Source organism: Labrus bergylta, chromosome 8 (genome assembly GCF_963930695.1).
Source record: "Labrus bergylta chromosome 8, fLabBer1.1, whole genome shotgun sequence".
Taxonomy (NCBI): domain Eukaryota; kingdom Metazoa; phylum Chordata; class Actinopteri; order Labriformes; family Labridae; genus Labrus; species Labrus bergylta.
Genome location: NC_089202.1, coordinates 11501342 through 11518404, shown reverse-complemented (window position 1 = coordinate 11518404; position 17063 = coordinate 11501342). Strand labels below are relative to the sequence as shown.

At 38.7% G+C, this 17063-nt stretch overlaps 1 protein-coding gene across 1 annotated transcript; it reads right to left on the bottom strand.

Annotated features, from left to right (window-relative positions):
- Positions 1-2243: 2243 nt before the first annotated feature.
- On the bottom strand, positions 2244-16818 carry cdh17 (cadherin 17, LI cadherin (liver-intestine)). The gene is made up of 19 exons (XM_020651917.3): positions 16718-16818; positions 14944-15000; positions 14323-14418; positions 14053-14190; positions 13822-13957; positions 12678-12836; positions 12160-12312; positions 10096-10301; positions 9839-9970; positions 9598-9748; positions 8791-8997; positions 8622-8698; positions 8282-8470; positions 6549-6793; positions 5351-5481; positions 4906-5136; positions 4689-4799; positions 2934-3050; positions 2244-2843 (listed from the first exon to the last, which is right to left on the bottom strand). The coding sequence occupies exons 2-19, from the start codon at positions 14989-14991 to the stop codon at positions 2755-2757; spliced, it is 2616 nt and encodes an 871-aa protein (XP_020507573.2). The 5' UTR covers positions 14992-15000; positions 16718-16818; the 3' UTR covers positions 2244-2754.
- Between the last annotated feature and the right edge of the window lie 245 nt (positions 16819-17063).

Sequence of the window (17063 nt, the reverse complement as noted above, 5' to 3'; positions counted from 1 at the left end):
AACACCTAAAAAATGTACTTTAGTGACATTGTAACTTAGTCTATTAAACTGAGGGCGAACAAACGTCCTCTTATTGGTTCCCACTCTGGAACATTTCAAACTAATTTTAAAGAAATATTAGATTAAAGAAAGCTAATTTATCCTGTCAGCGTTCATCTCACTTTACAAACTCTCTGTTAATGTGAATTACATGGTTCCAGATAATAACACATCTTGTAGTTAAACTATGAATATTGTAGCCTATAAATAGTTCTCTACGGGGAAATTATGCCAATGAGATTTGGTCATCAGGATATTTAATTAAAGTAACTCATTTTTTGTTTTGAAGGAGACTTCCAGTCAGAGGAGAAACTGGTTTTACTTGAGCATCAGATTTTAGTCACCATAACACTGAAAAGCTGTAGGCGTCCAGAATTGCTGCTGTATTATTAGAGAAGTGACATTAACTTTACTGGAAATAAACTTCCGTACATCACTTTGGTCTTCGTGCCTCATTTCCGCTGCTGTGAGGATGTTTTTCCAGGACAAGTTCGTAAAAGCAGGCTGAAGTGACATCTGCTTATGGAGTTTATTTACATGCTTGTACTGCTTAGAGACATGAAGACACATATCGTGTCATAAATTTCATCCCACACAAACACAGTTAGTTTCACATCACAAGGAGCAGTCACTACTCCTCAGACTTTCCAATGTTAAGAGAATACAAACATTTGTTTTTCTGACATCATCAGATTCACTTACTGTTTAACCATAGTGACACATTTTGTTGGATTTAAAATAAATATTTTAGAAAGAACATAAACTGTCTGATGCATTTTTGAAAAAAAGTAATGATTCATAAAGTTTAGGAATACCCAACACACGGTATTAAGGTTGAATGGATGTTAGTTTTTAAAGTGCACTGGCAGATAGTAGAATAGGGGGTAGTAGTAGGGGTAATAGTAAATAATATTTATGTAATATTTAAATCTTTTTCCCTTCTTTCTTTCTTTCTGTCTGTCTGGATGTTTTCTGGTGCCTCATTGTTGATTGCAATGTGATTGTTTCTTTAAATCTATGGATTTGGTTATATTTGTTCAGTTACATATCCTCACAATTGTTTTTTTTTTAGCTGTCATTATAAACTTACTTTGTGTTCACTTTGTCAATTAGCTGTTTTCCATGTGGCCACTGTTTTTCTGTTGTTTTTCTAAAGTATGTTGATTTATAAAGTAGTAATGATACTGTTCAAACAAACAAAAAGGTGAGCCTCCTGAGGTCAAAAACAGCAACAACAAAAACATCCCCACAGCACACATCCTTTGGATGAGTTTAGTTGCAAACAGCAGGCTAACAAAGTGGCTTATTTTGTGAAGTGTACCTACAGGATGTTTAAAAGAACTCTTGGTCATCTGGTTTCATTTTCAAAAACAAGCCTGATCACTGTTGGTTCTGATGGTCACTCCTAATATTTCTATATTAGGATAAAGGTTTAAACAGTAAACACCTGCCAAAAACAATCTGGTGTGTGTGTAGTGATTTTGAGGCCTCATCTCCTGAGGTGGTTGGATCATCCATCACACAGTTTACTTTACTTGTCTTTCTTCAGCCTCTTCTCCTCTATCCTTCAACCCTTCACGTCTACCAATAGTTCTCCAGGTCTGTGTGTGTCTGTATGTCCGTTGTTGTGGGACGTGTTGCTAGGATACAGACGAGGAGAGAGTGCAGACATAAACACTGGATAAGCTCGTTGGTGAGTTTGTCAATATGAGGCTGCAGCTCTGACACTACTCAACATTTTGCTTTTCGAGAGCGCAACTGGTTGTTTGATGACTCATCTCGTACTCACACACACACAAACACACACAAACACACACACACACACCCACGAACATGGCACATGGACTTGATGCATGGTCGTGGCAGCACATGTGACCCACACATTCAACTTGCATGTGTCTGGGGGTGTTTCTTTGTGAGTGTTGGAGCCCCTTTGTGTAGCATAAAAGAACACAATCACTACATCCTGTTTTCTCAGAAGTGACTCACAACATCACTCTCTGCAACGCAACCGTGGCCCTTGAATGCTCAGCAACAGACCGACAGTGACCAAGACGAGAAACAGAGGGATGATCTTAGTCAGAAATCTGAACAGAAGGCAGAGAGAGCAAGTGGAGAGGAAGTTGTGTTCATGCTTGAGTCTTATGCTGCAGACCCCCTGTGGCACCACAATTCTCAAACAGACACACACAATAACAATGTGAAAAAGTGTTTCCCTGTTTATTTGTTTATTTGGAAATAGAGCACTAATGGCTCATTACAAAACACAGTAGTTGTTGTTCATGGCAGTTTTTGACTTCAGTGATGTTCTTAGTTAAAGATGTTTCATAACTGTGAAGATATTTTAAGCTATTGCAAAGATTTCAATACGGTTTTAGCAGATTAATAACAAGGCCCAAAAAAGCAAAACACAGAACTTTAAACAAATTGCTTAATGATGATGATAAAACTGCTAATGAAACCACCTGTGCCTGAGAGAGTAATTTAAATAAATTACAATCAAGCTTCATAAATGTATGATTAGCATTAGGGCCACCATAATTTCATTTAGCACTTCACTTATTAATCAAGCTCCACTCTCTTTTGTACATATCCAGATCTAAGGTCTAAAAAAAAAGGAAAACGTTGAAATAGAATACAAACTTGGTTTTAGGAATATGGATGTCATCTTCTCAAGTATAGAAAAACAAATGTGTGTGTATTTGGGCATTGTCTCTACATCATGGCGTTACTCTCCTCCTGTCCAGACACAGCCTTCTTCTTGTTTTTTTTAATTTTTCTGATCACGACGATGAAGATGATAACTGCAACAAGACAACAAAAATCAAGTCAATTCAATAAGAGAACATAAGCAGAGTTTTACCAGATTGGTGCATAAAGTCTGTCAGACTTACTGCAGAATCCAAGAGTGCCGGCTAGGATCCCGATGGTGGGTCCAATTCCATAATTTAAGACGCGCCCTTCTGGTGCAATGTAGCAGTAGCCCAGCGCTGTGCAGTTACATACTTTCACTGGAAGAGAGGATCAAGAGCAAACACACATGTATGTTATGAAAAGACACAAACCAACAATGTGACAGTACATCTTCAACTATAAGCGTTTGAACTATTCTGTGCTCTGTCTCTTTAAATATCTCATAATATTCTTTTTTGTTTTCAATTTTACAAAAAATCCTGTCAGGATGGCAGTATCCCGTGTGATATCCTAAAGAGAGTCAGTAAGCTTGCCTTTACATCAGAGTGTTTATTCTGGGTTTATAACCAGACCAGTCATAATCTAAAGAACAAAGTACAGATCCTTATAGACCTGCTCTTTGCAAACAAAAAGCTGAATAGCTCTTGTCTGAAAAAGTGTGAATAGACTGCAGCATATTGACCAATGGCAGTTGGGAATGTTGACTTTTTTAACACAAAAGATCACACTTGTGGACTATGGTCAGCAAGATACTTTCATGAGGGTTTGGGAACCACTCTGGATATTTCTGAGCAAATGTAGAATACTGGCTAAAGAGGAAACTTTTGATGATTCACTGTTTTATGTACATGTTTAAAATAGGCTATATGTCGAAAATATAAATCTTTTGGATTCAAATTGCTATAAAATGCTATTTCATGTGTTTTATGCTTTTGTTAACATTTACGACACATATAAAGAAACTCAGTTAAAACTGTCTATTTCCACCAAGTCAGCTGTAACACCTTACAATGATGCGTCGCCACTGAGCATACTTGAAAACTAGTTAGCAAGATAGCAAAGATAAATAAATAGCAAAGTCAAGAGAGGATACGAATGTGATATAGTGAGCAAAATAAATAAATAAGCGGTTGACATCGTAGAAAAAAGGTTGTTTAAAGAAATGGATAAACAGATCACTTATGAGCTAATAGTAACTGAAAAAAACGTAATCCAAAGAATTTAATAAACAAAGACATCGTTAGCTAAAGGGAAAGGATCAAGAGGAGGTTTCCAATTTTAAAAAGCAGTTTGTCCTTCAGCTCTCAAACAGAGGCAGTTTTTGTATAACTTCTAACTTTACTTGTCCGCTGTGATTCTTGTCAATGAGCAGTCATATTCCTAACCCTCACTGTCAACAGCAAGCTAGCAGGAACACCCGCTGAGACTAGTGATTTAAATTGTTCTGCTATTCACCCTGCTAAAAAATCTGTTTAAAATAAAAACACAGCCTCTAAACACACAACTACTTCTGTGTAACAATACCTCAAATGTCTATGTTTTACTAAAGATGAATCTATAAAAAAAAAAAAAGGAATTAAAAAACTTTAATAGCCTAAGTCTCAATTTTTAAACACCATGGTATGATAGTTTTGAAACTACAGAACCCAAACAAGGATAAATGGTGCGTTTGTTGTGGACTATTTTCAGCCATTGATCAACACACATTTAGGACGAGTGAGTACTTAGAGCAGCAAGGCGGCAAATGGAATGGGATTGACCCCAAAATATGAGTACAGTGACTGTGTACATGGTAATAGGCTTTAAATGGAAAACTATGGATGTATGTGGCACTGAGGAAAAACAATATTTGGCTGTAGCTGCAGAGACAGAATAATTGAATTAGTTGTTTTTGTAGTTTCACGGCAATAGTAACCAGATGCAGCCTTTAAGTTTATATTAAAGAACAAACTCACCTTCAAACATCTGTTTCACTCCCATGCCTGCATTGTCTTTGATGTCAATGGGAAATCTGAAGGTTTTCTCCTCAGTTGCTTTTTTCATCAGGGTCAGTCTAGCTGTTGTCCCTGCAAAACAAACAAAAGGAAACAAGAGGGGTATTTTAATCTGTAGATGAGTGTAAAACCTTCAGTTTGATACCAAGTTCTGATATATCACTTCATGCCAGCGTACCATCCACAACTTTCAGATCCCAGTTGGGAGACTTTTTGCCACTACCACTACCCAGGGTGAAGGTGAAGGGCTGTGAGAAGGGGGCACTGTCTGCGTCGTGGGCTCTGATGATGACAGGTTCAGGTTTCTGCATACAGATGAAAAACTGAGTCTCCGTCAGTTCGGGGCTGTTGTCGTTCACATCAAGCACCCTCACAGACAGGACACGCTCAGAGGACATTTTGGGGTTCTCTGCGGATGGAGGGAAATCAGAAGGCATGAATTTAAAAAAGGGCCATTGCTTGAACATAACTTTGTTGTATAGCATGAAACAATTGACCGATTTTAAAGATCAAAGGTCACAAATAATCAAATTCTGTTCTGCATAGGTTTGCCCTTGATTGTTGATTACTTTTCAACAACAGCTGGAATAATTTGAAGCTGTGAAGTGAGTATAATGTCTCACCCTTCTCAAATACAGTGACAGTGACGTCGAATGCCTCCAGGATTTCCCTGTCCAGCTTTGCTTTGGTCTTGATCTGTCCTGTGGCAGCATCGATCTCCAGCCAGCCCCGAGTGTCACCATCCAACTTAAAACTGCACAGCACGAAGACACACACACACACACACACACACACACACACACACAAACATTGGAAGGCAGATAGTAGAAATCATTCATGAAACACCAGCCTCTGACCTGTGGCCCAGGGGATATAATGGGGGTCAAAACAAATCCATAGTCTTTTTTAGGTACACGTGATGGTCCTAACAGATGAAACTCCAAACCAGCTGCCAAAGGGAACCATTAATGTAACAGATGAAGCCAGTACTGAGCTTAGCAGTCCTTCAGCCATGACAGCCACACGTGTGTTTGTGTTCAGTTCAGAGGAACATGACTTAATGTCAGTGTTGTCTCCGTAAGAGGAGGTTTTCTTGTTTCTTTTTGAATGTGCAGGTGGCATCTAGATAAAAGACCAAAACAAAGACACACATCCTAACGGAGTGCAGTCAGTGTCGGATCAACCTGAAGAAGCAGACAGCAGCAACTATGTATATGTATACTACTAATTTCATTTACCATAATGACAACACATGTAACAGCTGTTTGCCTTTTTTATGGAGATTTCTAAATGTTAATATAAGTAGAGTTACTGTAGATAAATGGTTGAATAGAAAAAAGGAATGGGTAAGTGTTGAAAGAACCAGGTTTAGTCATAAGAATGCAAAGTGGACACAAAGAATTTTGAAGAAATAAATAATTCATATTTTGTAGTCTAACTTAATATTCTCTATAAATGGACTGAAATTAGCATGATGGGGCCCTGAAGAAAAATGAGCATGACTTGAAGGGGAACTTTGGACTGGCTTGTTGGTATTATCTAACAAATAGTACAGCTATCATTGGAGGGAAATATATGATATATTAAGAATTATTCTTTTAGGCACTATGGCTGTTTGTCTTTGTCACATTTCATGAATGCATGTTGCATCGTATCTATCTGTTGTATACTGAAGATATTGTAATTTAAGCACTCCTGACTAGAAACTAAGCGGCTCTAAGAATGTTTTTACTCTTCTTATTTTCTCTTTTATATATGTAGTAAATAAATACGCACAGACAATTGTATCCATTTTAAAGAAGAGAAAAAGAGCGTATTTACGTGATATCTTTGCCCTCTGGATCCTTCGCCTCCACAGTGAGCAGCACTGAACCCTTGGTGGTGTTTTCAGGCACAGTAACATCCAGGATGTCCATGCTGAACTCTGGAGCCTCATCTACATCTGTGAGAGACACTGAGACGAAGGCTGTGGACTCAGCACCGTACTCCAGACCTTTCATCAGCGGCTCCGGGTTACGAGCATCAATCTGAAGATTGAAGATGGGCGAGGCCTCGAAGTCCAAAGGCTGTAGAGAGACAAGCCGGCTGGTTAGAGACAGAAGGAGAAGCAACCAATATGTTCAAGGCCCTATGAAGGCCACTACGTAGTCATGATTCTGTTATATATCTTGGAGGTTTCACACTCTGCTATCTCCTTATGCAGGTCTTTTTTAAAATTCAAAGTCACAAAGGCAAAGTCTTTATAATTTCACACTACCAATAGTAAGAAGTCAGATCCAGCAGCTACAGAATTAGCTTCCACCCTTGAAAATGCAATTTTCTTGAGATAATCAAAGAAATATTCATTTTTTTGATCCTCTAAGTTTTTACATTTCCCACCTTTTTGATAATGGATCATTGGAGTCATTTATCAAGAAAAGATAAAAACCCTTTTGTTGGTTGCAGATTCTAAAATACTGACAGCTTTTCTTAGCTTCAGCCTTAATGTCATTACAATCCATTGCAATTGGTCAGGACCATAGACTGGGAATATTCATGGACAAAGACTCAGTGATGTCACCCATTGGTTACTGAAGTGAAACCTGTCGAATCCACAATGGAAATGTTGTCTCAAATAAAAACTTTTGGTCAACCTAACAAACAGAAGCTGGAGATGAGGCATCCTGACAAACGGCTACACTGCGCCCGTCTGTCAGTCAGGGCAGCCACGCGCCATATTATGAATAACTCCTATCAATCATAAAATCAAAACAGGTGGGTTATAATAAAAAAAAACGTATGGTGTGTGCCAGTTAGTAGGAGGGACCTGTGGAGTATAGAAGATAAGCACATACATTTCCTGATTTCCTGATAGCTAATGATGATGTGCTACCATCACCCAAGAACCTAAAGTGTTGGGTAGAAGGAGGCCCATTGTGCCCAATGTGTTTAGAAGGCGACAAGCGAATTCAGGATGTATTCAGAAAAAGAGTGCAGCTATTCAATTTGTCCATTAGGGAGAGAAATATTTAGGAGTTCGATTTTCAAGCAGGTAACAGCCAGGCCACTTGAAGGGTGCTACAGTTTGAGAGATGAAGGTAAATTTGTAGGGGAAACTTGTTTGTGTGGCAGGGTCGGTAGAATCAGAGTTGTCACTACCCGGAGGTTGCATGAATGGCACCTGGGTCTGTTGAAGTTGACAATGCTGTTTGGGTTGTGGTATAAATGCATAATTGGGATTAGGGGTTCCTTGACTTAGTGTTTTTATTTTAATTAGGACACAAACATCTATGTTTATTTCAAAAATACAAATTCAGGTTAAGGACCGTTTGTTTGTTGAGAAAATAAGACATTTAATTAAACCCTTTGACACAAATGTTTAGGAACATTTCACTATTTTTTGACATTTGTTGACTAAGCGTCACGTTTATTAAAAGATAATAAAGCTAAAAAAAAAAGAAGCTCTGCAATTAAATGGGATCTTTGTGAGGGAACATATTTCAGACAAAAATCACTGAGTTTTATGACAATCTGTGTGAGCTTATGTGTAGATGTTGAGTACGTTGATACCATACCTTAACGATGACAAGATGACCGACACCTTTTCCGTCTGTTTTCACAGCAAAAACTTCATCATCGTCGCCTTTAGAGATGTGGAACTCGATGAGGGAGCTGCCGCTGTCTGGATCATCACCGTCTGATGCGCTGATGTTTAACACTGTGCTTCCCACAGCCATGTCCTCAGCCAGGGTGTGAGTGCCGTACTGCACACACACACACACACACACACACACACACACACACACACACACACACACACACACACACACACACACACACACACACAAAAGCATGGAGACAATCAGCCAGACAGCATGAGAAATAAACAAGACTAACAATTGCTCACATACTCACATCCTTCTTCTCAAACAGAGGCATCTCATTGTTGACATCAATGACCTTGATGACGACCTTACATTCTTCGCTGAAAGCTGTGAAACGACAAATCACACAGGTACTTCATTGGGAACTGAAAAAGTACCAGTATTTACAGGTGTGTTACTTCATACAGCATAGGTGTTACCTGCATCATTCACTCTGACATTGAATGTAAAGATCTGCTGGTCCTTTCTCTGCAGCATGCGTAAAGCCTGAATTTTTCCAGACGCATCGTCGATTGAGAAGGCGGAATTAATTGCAGGATCTTCGGACATGATGGTGTAAGTCAGCTGAGAGTTCAATGTCTCGGGTTCATCGTCATCTTGGGCCAACAGCTGACCAATCAGGCTACCTGAGACCACAAGAACACCAAGTTAAGAATAAAAGCTGTGAATGAGTTTTCTTGTGTTTACTGCTGATCTATTTCTGTTTGTGTTTTTTTTATGTTATAAACAAGAGTTTGTTGTTTATTTGTTTTTTGTTTTTTTACGAGGTATAAGGAATTCCATTAAGGTAGACATATGTTGTGTGAACATTTAGGAGCTAAAGGTTTGTCTTACACTTCTATGGTTTGTCTCAAGCTTCTTTTGCTTTAATTTCATGCTACTTTCAAATGTATTTAGCTGTATTTGAAATATCAACTTTTTGCTACCTTGCAGATTTTGTATGCAGGACTTCTACTTGTAACAGAATATCTCTACACTGCTGTGTTTTTACTTAAATACAGGGTCTGATTGCTCCTCTTGTCTGGCTCTGGTCCCTTTCTCGCCTAAACCTCTTGACAAATTGTGTTTTTAATAAGGACTCAATAAACCGAATGCAAAGCAAACAGAAGAAGTGATGATGTGATCACAGAATGGAAGAATGAGAAAAACATTGGCTGAACGAGGGAACATGAATCAGCCTTGGTGTTGTGAATGGGTTATGTAAAAATCACACACACACATCTTACCTACTGGCTCTCCCTCCTGCACCTCAAAGACACTCAACTCGTTATAACACACTGGTTTGTTGTCGTTCACATCTTCTACTAAGACCTGAATCTCCATGGGTGGATCCACCTCTGAACCGGTGTGATCCACAGCCAGAACCACCAGGATGTACTGAAACACAAGATCAAGAATGGTCACAGGGGGTAAGTTATTTCTACTTGAGATAAAGAGAGGTCAATCGATTAAGCTGGTGTCGTGTACCATGTCCTTGTCTTCTCTGTCCAGCACATCTGTCAGAAGTATCTCTCCGTTTTCTGAGATCTCGAAGGGGAATCGCAGCTCTCGCTCCTTCTGAACTAATCTGTAGATGGCGTTTGGCTCATTAGACTGGACCTGGATTGAAAACAAGAATAAAAAGACCAGAGAGGGATGTTAGATAAAGGTGTAGCAGGTGTAGTAAATGTTTGTACTTAATCGTTTTTTTGTGACATTTGTGTAGCATGTGCATCCCCCCACACCTGAGTGATGACCAGAGGGTAAGGTCCATCTGAGTTTTCTTTCACAGTTATAGGACCAGGATTGACCCACAGATTTTGCTGCACAACAATGTACACCCTGGTGTTTCCACTCAGCGCCGTCTCCGAATCTCCCCCCAAATCCTCCACGCGCACAATCAGGGTGTAGTCTGGGTCCTCCATGGGGTCCACATTCCTCCTTCTCAATTCTGAAACCAGAGATGTTGAGTCATGCAAGAGTGACAAAAATAAAGAGTTCTGGGAGATTCTAAACACAAAGACTTTTTTAGTTGAAAACTTCTGTCAGAAAACTAAGTCACATGGACAGGGTCTTCAAATCAGGGTTGGCTTAGCTGCTCTCTCTTCTAGAACTCCTCAACATAACACTCAACCAGCACTAATCTCTGACAGTGATTACACTGTGTTTATCTACACTGACACTATCCCTCCGTCTGTGTCGTCACAAGCTCACGCCTTAACCAACACAAATCAGCAAACTTAAATTACTTGTTGCTTTGACTTTAGAAACATTTGTAAAAACCAAAAACAACAACATGTGAACATTTTCTAATTATTCCTCTTTTCCTCTGAAAGTTTTTTGGTGATATTGTTAATAAAAGTTTTCATCTGAAAAATATGAACCTATTGATTTAAGTCTTCTCGCTGTGTGTTCACCACTCAGAATGTATTTGCAGACTGTTAGATTCATTTCCTTTTCGGGCTGAAATGAACAATTATGCAAATTTTTATCAATCTATTTATTTTTCAATCAATCCATCTATTATTTATAAATCTTTTTTTTTGCGATTTTGCCTTTATTGGATAGGATAGTTGAAGAGAGATACATAAAATGTGCTGTAAAGATATAAATAATACATGATCTCCAGCATTTTAATCAACCTATGGGCTTTGTTGATTCTAATATTCAACACTGACAAAATAAATTCAATAATCAAAATTAATCAGACTTAACAAATGTCGCACAACAACATTCTAGAAACAAAAATGTAAAACGTTCATCCTAAAACCTTCATAGACTGCAGCAGATCGGGTTGTCAATAAAGTGTAAAGTCTGTCAAAATATTGTGACAAGAACTAACAGATCCTGAAATAGTCACATATTTCAACACAAGACACGAGTTCAACACGATGCACAGGCTACCTGTGTCTCTGCAGCATCCTGTGTAAAGGCGCTCTACAGAGAGGCATTAAGTAATTCAAACACCTACTGTGCACAATCAAGTCTTTTGGCCTGAATGAAGAAAATAAATTGTGATGTTTCCTCTCACTGATTATGCTTGATGTATATGTACTTTGTAGTGTTAAGATTTATCTTTAGTTTTGTTTTCTAGTGTGATTGCGATGCATGAGATTTTGCACTCTGATCAATTAGCCCATAGATTTCAGATAAGGTTTCATCTTTACATATGTGTTTGCCTCTTGTCTCTGTTATTTACTCAGAACTGAAGAAGACTGTACATTCGAGGATGTAGCTCCTAAACTCTGGACCTGTTTCACATCAGACCTGAGAGCTGTGAACTCTGGGAGACCCATTTGTCTGGACTAGGGCCCGACCGATATGGGATTTTTGGGGCCAATACCAATAGCGATTGTGGGGGGAGGGGAAAAAATCTGATACGATATATCGGCAGATATCTTTCTCAGATCTATCTTCGATCTTTAGAGATAGATTTAGATTTACACATTGATTGCAGTGATCCCTTAAATTCAGCTATCAAACACTTGTTTAAAAGATGAATAATAAAGAAAAGATGGTCGCTCAACTGGAAAGTAACTGTGAATATAAGTGTCTCACCGCTTGACACTCTGGAGATGCAGATATCGGCTGATATTATGAGTCGGTCTCTAGTTTAGACTCTCCTTTATTTGATCTGTCCATGTCTGCTTTTATGTCTTTACCTTTTTATTGCCTCTTGCTATCTGTTCCTGAAAGGTGCTTTATAATGGACTTACTTATGGTACTTATCACTTTGATGAAGGATCACAGTTACTTATCAAAAGAAAATACTCATTGCAGCTTTACACTTGACATATCTGGACACAAACCTGCTCTCTCCACACAGGTGAAGAAGGGATTTTCTTCAAAGGAGATCCTCTGCATTGGACAGTATTCAGTAAACTTTTCCTTCAGGGCGTCAATACTCCTATCTTCTCCTCTGCCATAATGGATGCCTTCTCTGGCTTTAAGGGTTAGTTCACCTGTTAAAAACACACATACATGTTTTTACACATTAAAACATGTTATAAACTGAATCAAGGGACTTTGCTGTCTGAGAAATGTGATCAAACATTTTCTCACAGATGTAAAACTCCACCACATCCATGCCCACTCTGCATAAGCTGTGATCAACAGCACGCGACACGTTTAGGCAATCTGCCTCCAATCAGTGTTAATCTTGAGCACAGAAGATGAGCTGTGTAATCTGGATTTGCAGTGGCACTATACAGTCAGATTACAGGCAGATATGGAAAAAAAAAAAACAGACTTTCCCTGCAGACAGTGCAGGGAATGTTCTGTTCTGTTTTGTTTGTTGATGTCTGTGCACAGGTATGTGTGTTATCACCTTGTTCAGTGGTGGAGATCTCTCCAGTGTTGGAGTCGATCTGGAACATTAGCGTATTGTGTTTGCTGGGGATCTGTTTGACCAGGCTGTAGCTCAGATGAGCGTTGGGGGTCTGAGGGTCATCCCGGTCCAATGCAAACACCCGGGTAAATTCAACACCTGGATAAAACAGACAATACCAATGTTTAACCTCAGTTACATGTTAAAGTTTCAAATTAGGGAAGGATCATTCATTTCACAGAGTGCACATGTAGTTTTGCTGCTTCTTTTATATGTACGCTAGGAATCATTCAAGTGCAGTTGTTACACACAATGGCATACACAGATGCTGCATCTTTTTTATCCAAAAGCAAAACTGTTAAGTGTTTTAGGGAGATTTCTTAGCGTTCAAAACACAAATTGTTTTAATTATTCTAAATCTTGCATTCATTGGATAAAGAAAGCTTAAGAAAGACAGCTTGAAGACGGACTGCTGTTATTTTTAGTACAGTATGAAAATCAGACTGTTCATCACACAGAACATTTTTCATGTCAAGTCAAAACAGGGGAAAATTTCACACTAGTACAGGAAAAATGATGAAAAATACGGTCTTGTGGTTTGATTCAAGAGAGCCCTAACATCCATTGGCTGAGTGCTGGACATATGATTACAGGTACATGAAGTTAGTATGTTTGTGTTCCACTTATTTTGCACAAGGAAGACAGACTTTTGGACTAGTCAAATTCTTTGCATGATCCTGCATTGAAACGTTTGTCTTTTTGTTCTACATGCTGCTCCTTAAACATATATTTCCGACAAGGGAATGTGTTCAGTAATGTTGGCACATGATTTGTAAGGTAGAGAAATTCATCTTCACTACAATGTCTCTAAAATGAGCTTTAACTGAATGAACACATTTCAGTACAAAGTTCTGCAATATATGATGAGGATAAAGCTGAGATGTTCTAACAACAGTCCCCCAGTTTTTTTAAAGGTCGTTTAAAGGTCAGGCCACCCGTGCCCAAGACTCTGTTGTTAAGGTTGAACATTTTTGCAAAAGGTGTTTAAACTTAAAAACTTCTTAAGCAATGCTTTTTGTTAAATAGTGTTGTCTTTGTTTCAGGTGTTTCCTCTCCTATAATGAAATATTTCTAACACACATACCTGCCCGACTGTGTTCTCTAACTACGGCTGTGTAGTCGCTCTGGTTGAAGTACGGAGCGTTGTTGTTGACGTCCAACACATTTATTGTGACATGAATTGGGTCTTCCACAACTTCATTATCTGCCAATGCCTCCACCTGAATATGATCACATACACACACGTTTATAAATAGTGCATCATCATTATTATTATAAAAGTATATGTTTCTGTTACAAGACAATACCAATTTACCACTAGTATGTAATGATTATCTCGAGACCAGTCCAGAGACTTGTCCAGAAACAGCCAACCGTCCTTTGAAATTTTAATGTCCTCCATGCCTTCTCCACTCAGCCGGAAGTTATTTACCTCTGAATTGGTCACCTGAAACTACAGAGTGAAACATGGGGGGATGAGAGAAAACCCTAGACACTTGTGAAAACAAACAACAACCGATAAAAGTACAGTCTAGTGAGAACTGATAAATTACTGGTTCTAATTTACTCTGTTAATTTTTAATACCTGGTAGATGGCGTAAGGCACTGGAGTCCCTTCTCGCACATCCAGTTCGATGTTCTCAAACGGGCCTTTCTTTTCCTCCAGATCTGTCCCAGCAGCCTATCAGAGCACAGAGGTAGAGGTCCAAGATCATTGAACAAAAAGTGCACACTGAGATCTAATTGAACCTGTCACACTCATACACTACATTTGCCCATTTTTTTGCCTCAGCCCTGTTGCTGTAAGTGAATGAAGTCAGGCATTGGGGGCAGGTTTTTACTGCTCAGTTATTTATTGAACCAAAAAGAGACGACAAATGGGGATAAACTTGTATCTACTGTGAGGAAAGGAGAGCAAAGTCTACAGAGAGAGGACAAATGCTAACTTTACGCTTCCTTTTGGTTTTTTAAAATAAGTTATTGACGGTTTCCCTGCACACTTTAACCCAGTAGACAGTTACTGAAATATTCACCAACAAAGCCGTCTCATGAATTACCATATTACATAAAGTACATGAATAAATCGAAGCATTAATCCACACTGACTGTTAATAAAACAACCTTTTAACAGGTTTGTGTATTTGAGCATTTACTATGAATATGTATAAATGGAAAGAAGCAGCAGTCGGAGGTGTTATGTACTCACAATGCTGAGCAGGAGCGGGAGCAACAACAGATGCACCATGGAAGTCATGATCACAGTCTGGTAAGGAAGGAGGAAGAGGAGGGAGAGATATGGGGGATCAAGGTTAGAAGAAAGCAGGAGGAGACAGAGACATTATGAGGAAGATTTTAGTCACACATTTACATAACACAGAACATTATTTTCACCTTTCTCTGCTGTAGCTCAGTCCAACTGGAAACAATTAAACCACCAGTTCATTGCTTTCTCTATTCAGAGTTATTGCTTCATAAAGACACAAGACTCTTAAGAATTTCTTACTTTTGTCTTTGAGTTTCCACTCATTTATCTGCTATTAGTCTCTGCCTTATGCTATGAACTGAAAAGGAACAGTCCTTATATATATATTCATTATATGTATGGCTATGTATATATATGGCTCCAGCTACATATATACTTTCGTTTTCTGTGGTAGGTACTTTAACTGCTTGTGTAGCTGGGGCCACACATATATGGCTCCAGATACACAAGCAGTTAAAGTACCTACCACAGAAAACGAAAGTCAGAGCTACCACACAACGCTAAACACTGAGATTTGTTTCAACTTCAAGTGAGCTTTTCACAGTGTATGTCAGTGGGACAAATCTACCCGGAGGTCAAAGTGTGTAACCCTGTTGCTTACACAAGAGTGAAGAATAACTTTATCAGGAAGCTTTGTGAGTATATAACAATGCTAACTAGATTTCTCTTGACCCAAATATGACGCACTGAACATTAATTTATATTTTTATGCGTCATACACTTTGGTTCAGTTCAATAGCAGAAACTTCAGAAAGTCTCAGACGGACAGTATAAAGTCAATGTTATATTCATATGACAGCAGAATATATTTACGCTTCCGTTTGAATCAACACAACCGTGACATTGTTTGGATAACAACAGGAAAATAAGATATTAACGTCGAAGATGAGTAACAGCACGTGCATGGAAAGATAGAAATATGAGAATGTGATTGTAAACGAACATGTTTCAGAGAGTTTAAGAACCAGAGTACGAAGGTTAAAGTCAGCCGTCAAAAAGGTGAAGGTGACATTGAGTCATGGCTAATGACCTCTTTGTAGCACAGCACACTTAAACGTCAACGCCCATCTATAGTCTTTGTTAAAACAAGACAAGTTCAACTTATGTTTGACCACATTTGTCCGTTTAACTTCATTTATTTCCACTCAACATTTTCCTAATTTATTCTAACTGCCATATTTTTACTAACAATACCAATATTGTTTATATATGTACAATAATTTAAACTAATTTACATGAGGAAATCATATTGTACATTTAATTATCTAATGTCATTTTTTCCAACAAAGAATTAATGAAAAAAGTGGCAATCATATGACACCATGATCACAATGATCAGGGTGTTGCAGGCCCTTCCTGTCTCTGTTTTATCCGATAACTGGATGACCTTTGTTAGTCGTATTTTCTGCGGCTATTTCCCAATGTCAAGTGTCTTGTTTAAGTTGTGTCCCACCAAAAACCAAGCACTGACAACAATACAGGAAGCCATGAAATAGACAAATGGTCGGTATGCCGTCAGCCTGTAACAAGGCCTTGGCAAAGTCACGTCAAGATCACAGTACATTTCCAACTCACTGAAAGTATTCCTCAAATTGAACTCAACCAAGTAAAAGCCACAGAGGATATCCAGTTAGTGTCCTTTTTCCCCAGCCACAAATCTCTATGTAAAATACAGAATATATCAAAAACTAGACGACAGAAGTGTGCAGAGACTTACCTCGCTGGAGAGATCGAGTGAGTCGCTCCTCAGACTTCAGAGTGATCTGAGCAGCTCCATCCTGTCTGGTCAAACGTTAACCAAGTGTTAACCAGCTATGTTTTATTGGATCTAATGATTGTCTAATAACCCTGCCTTCAAGGCTGGCTAGCCAATGAGGGAAGTAGCTGATGGAGTGAAGGAGACAGGAAGAACAGGACAATGGAAAAGATAGTATTATAAAAGACAAAACCATTGTAACTGCACTTAATGCCAGTCTTTGATTCGACTTAAATCCTAAAATGCTGATAGTTTTGTTCCTGTGAGTGGGCTATAGTCAGCAGAAAACAAACTCACTGAAGAAGTT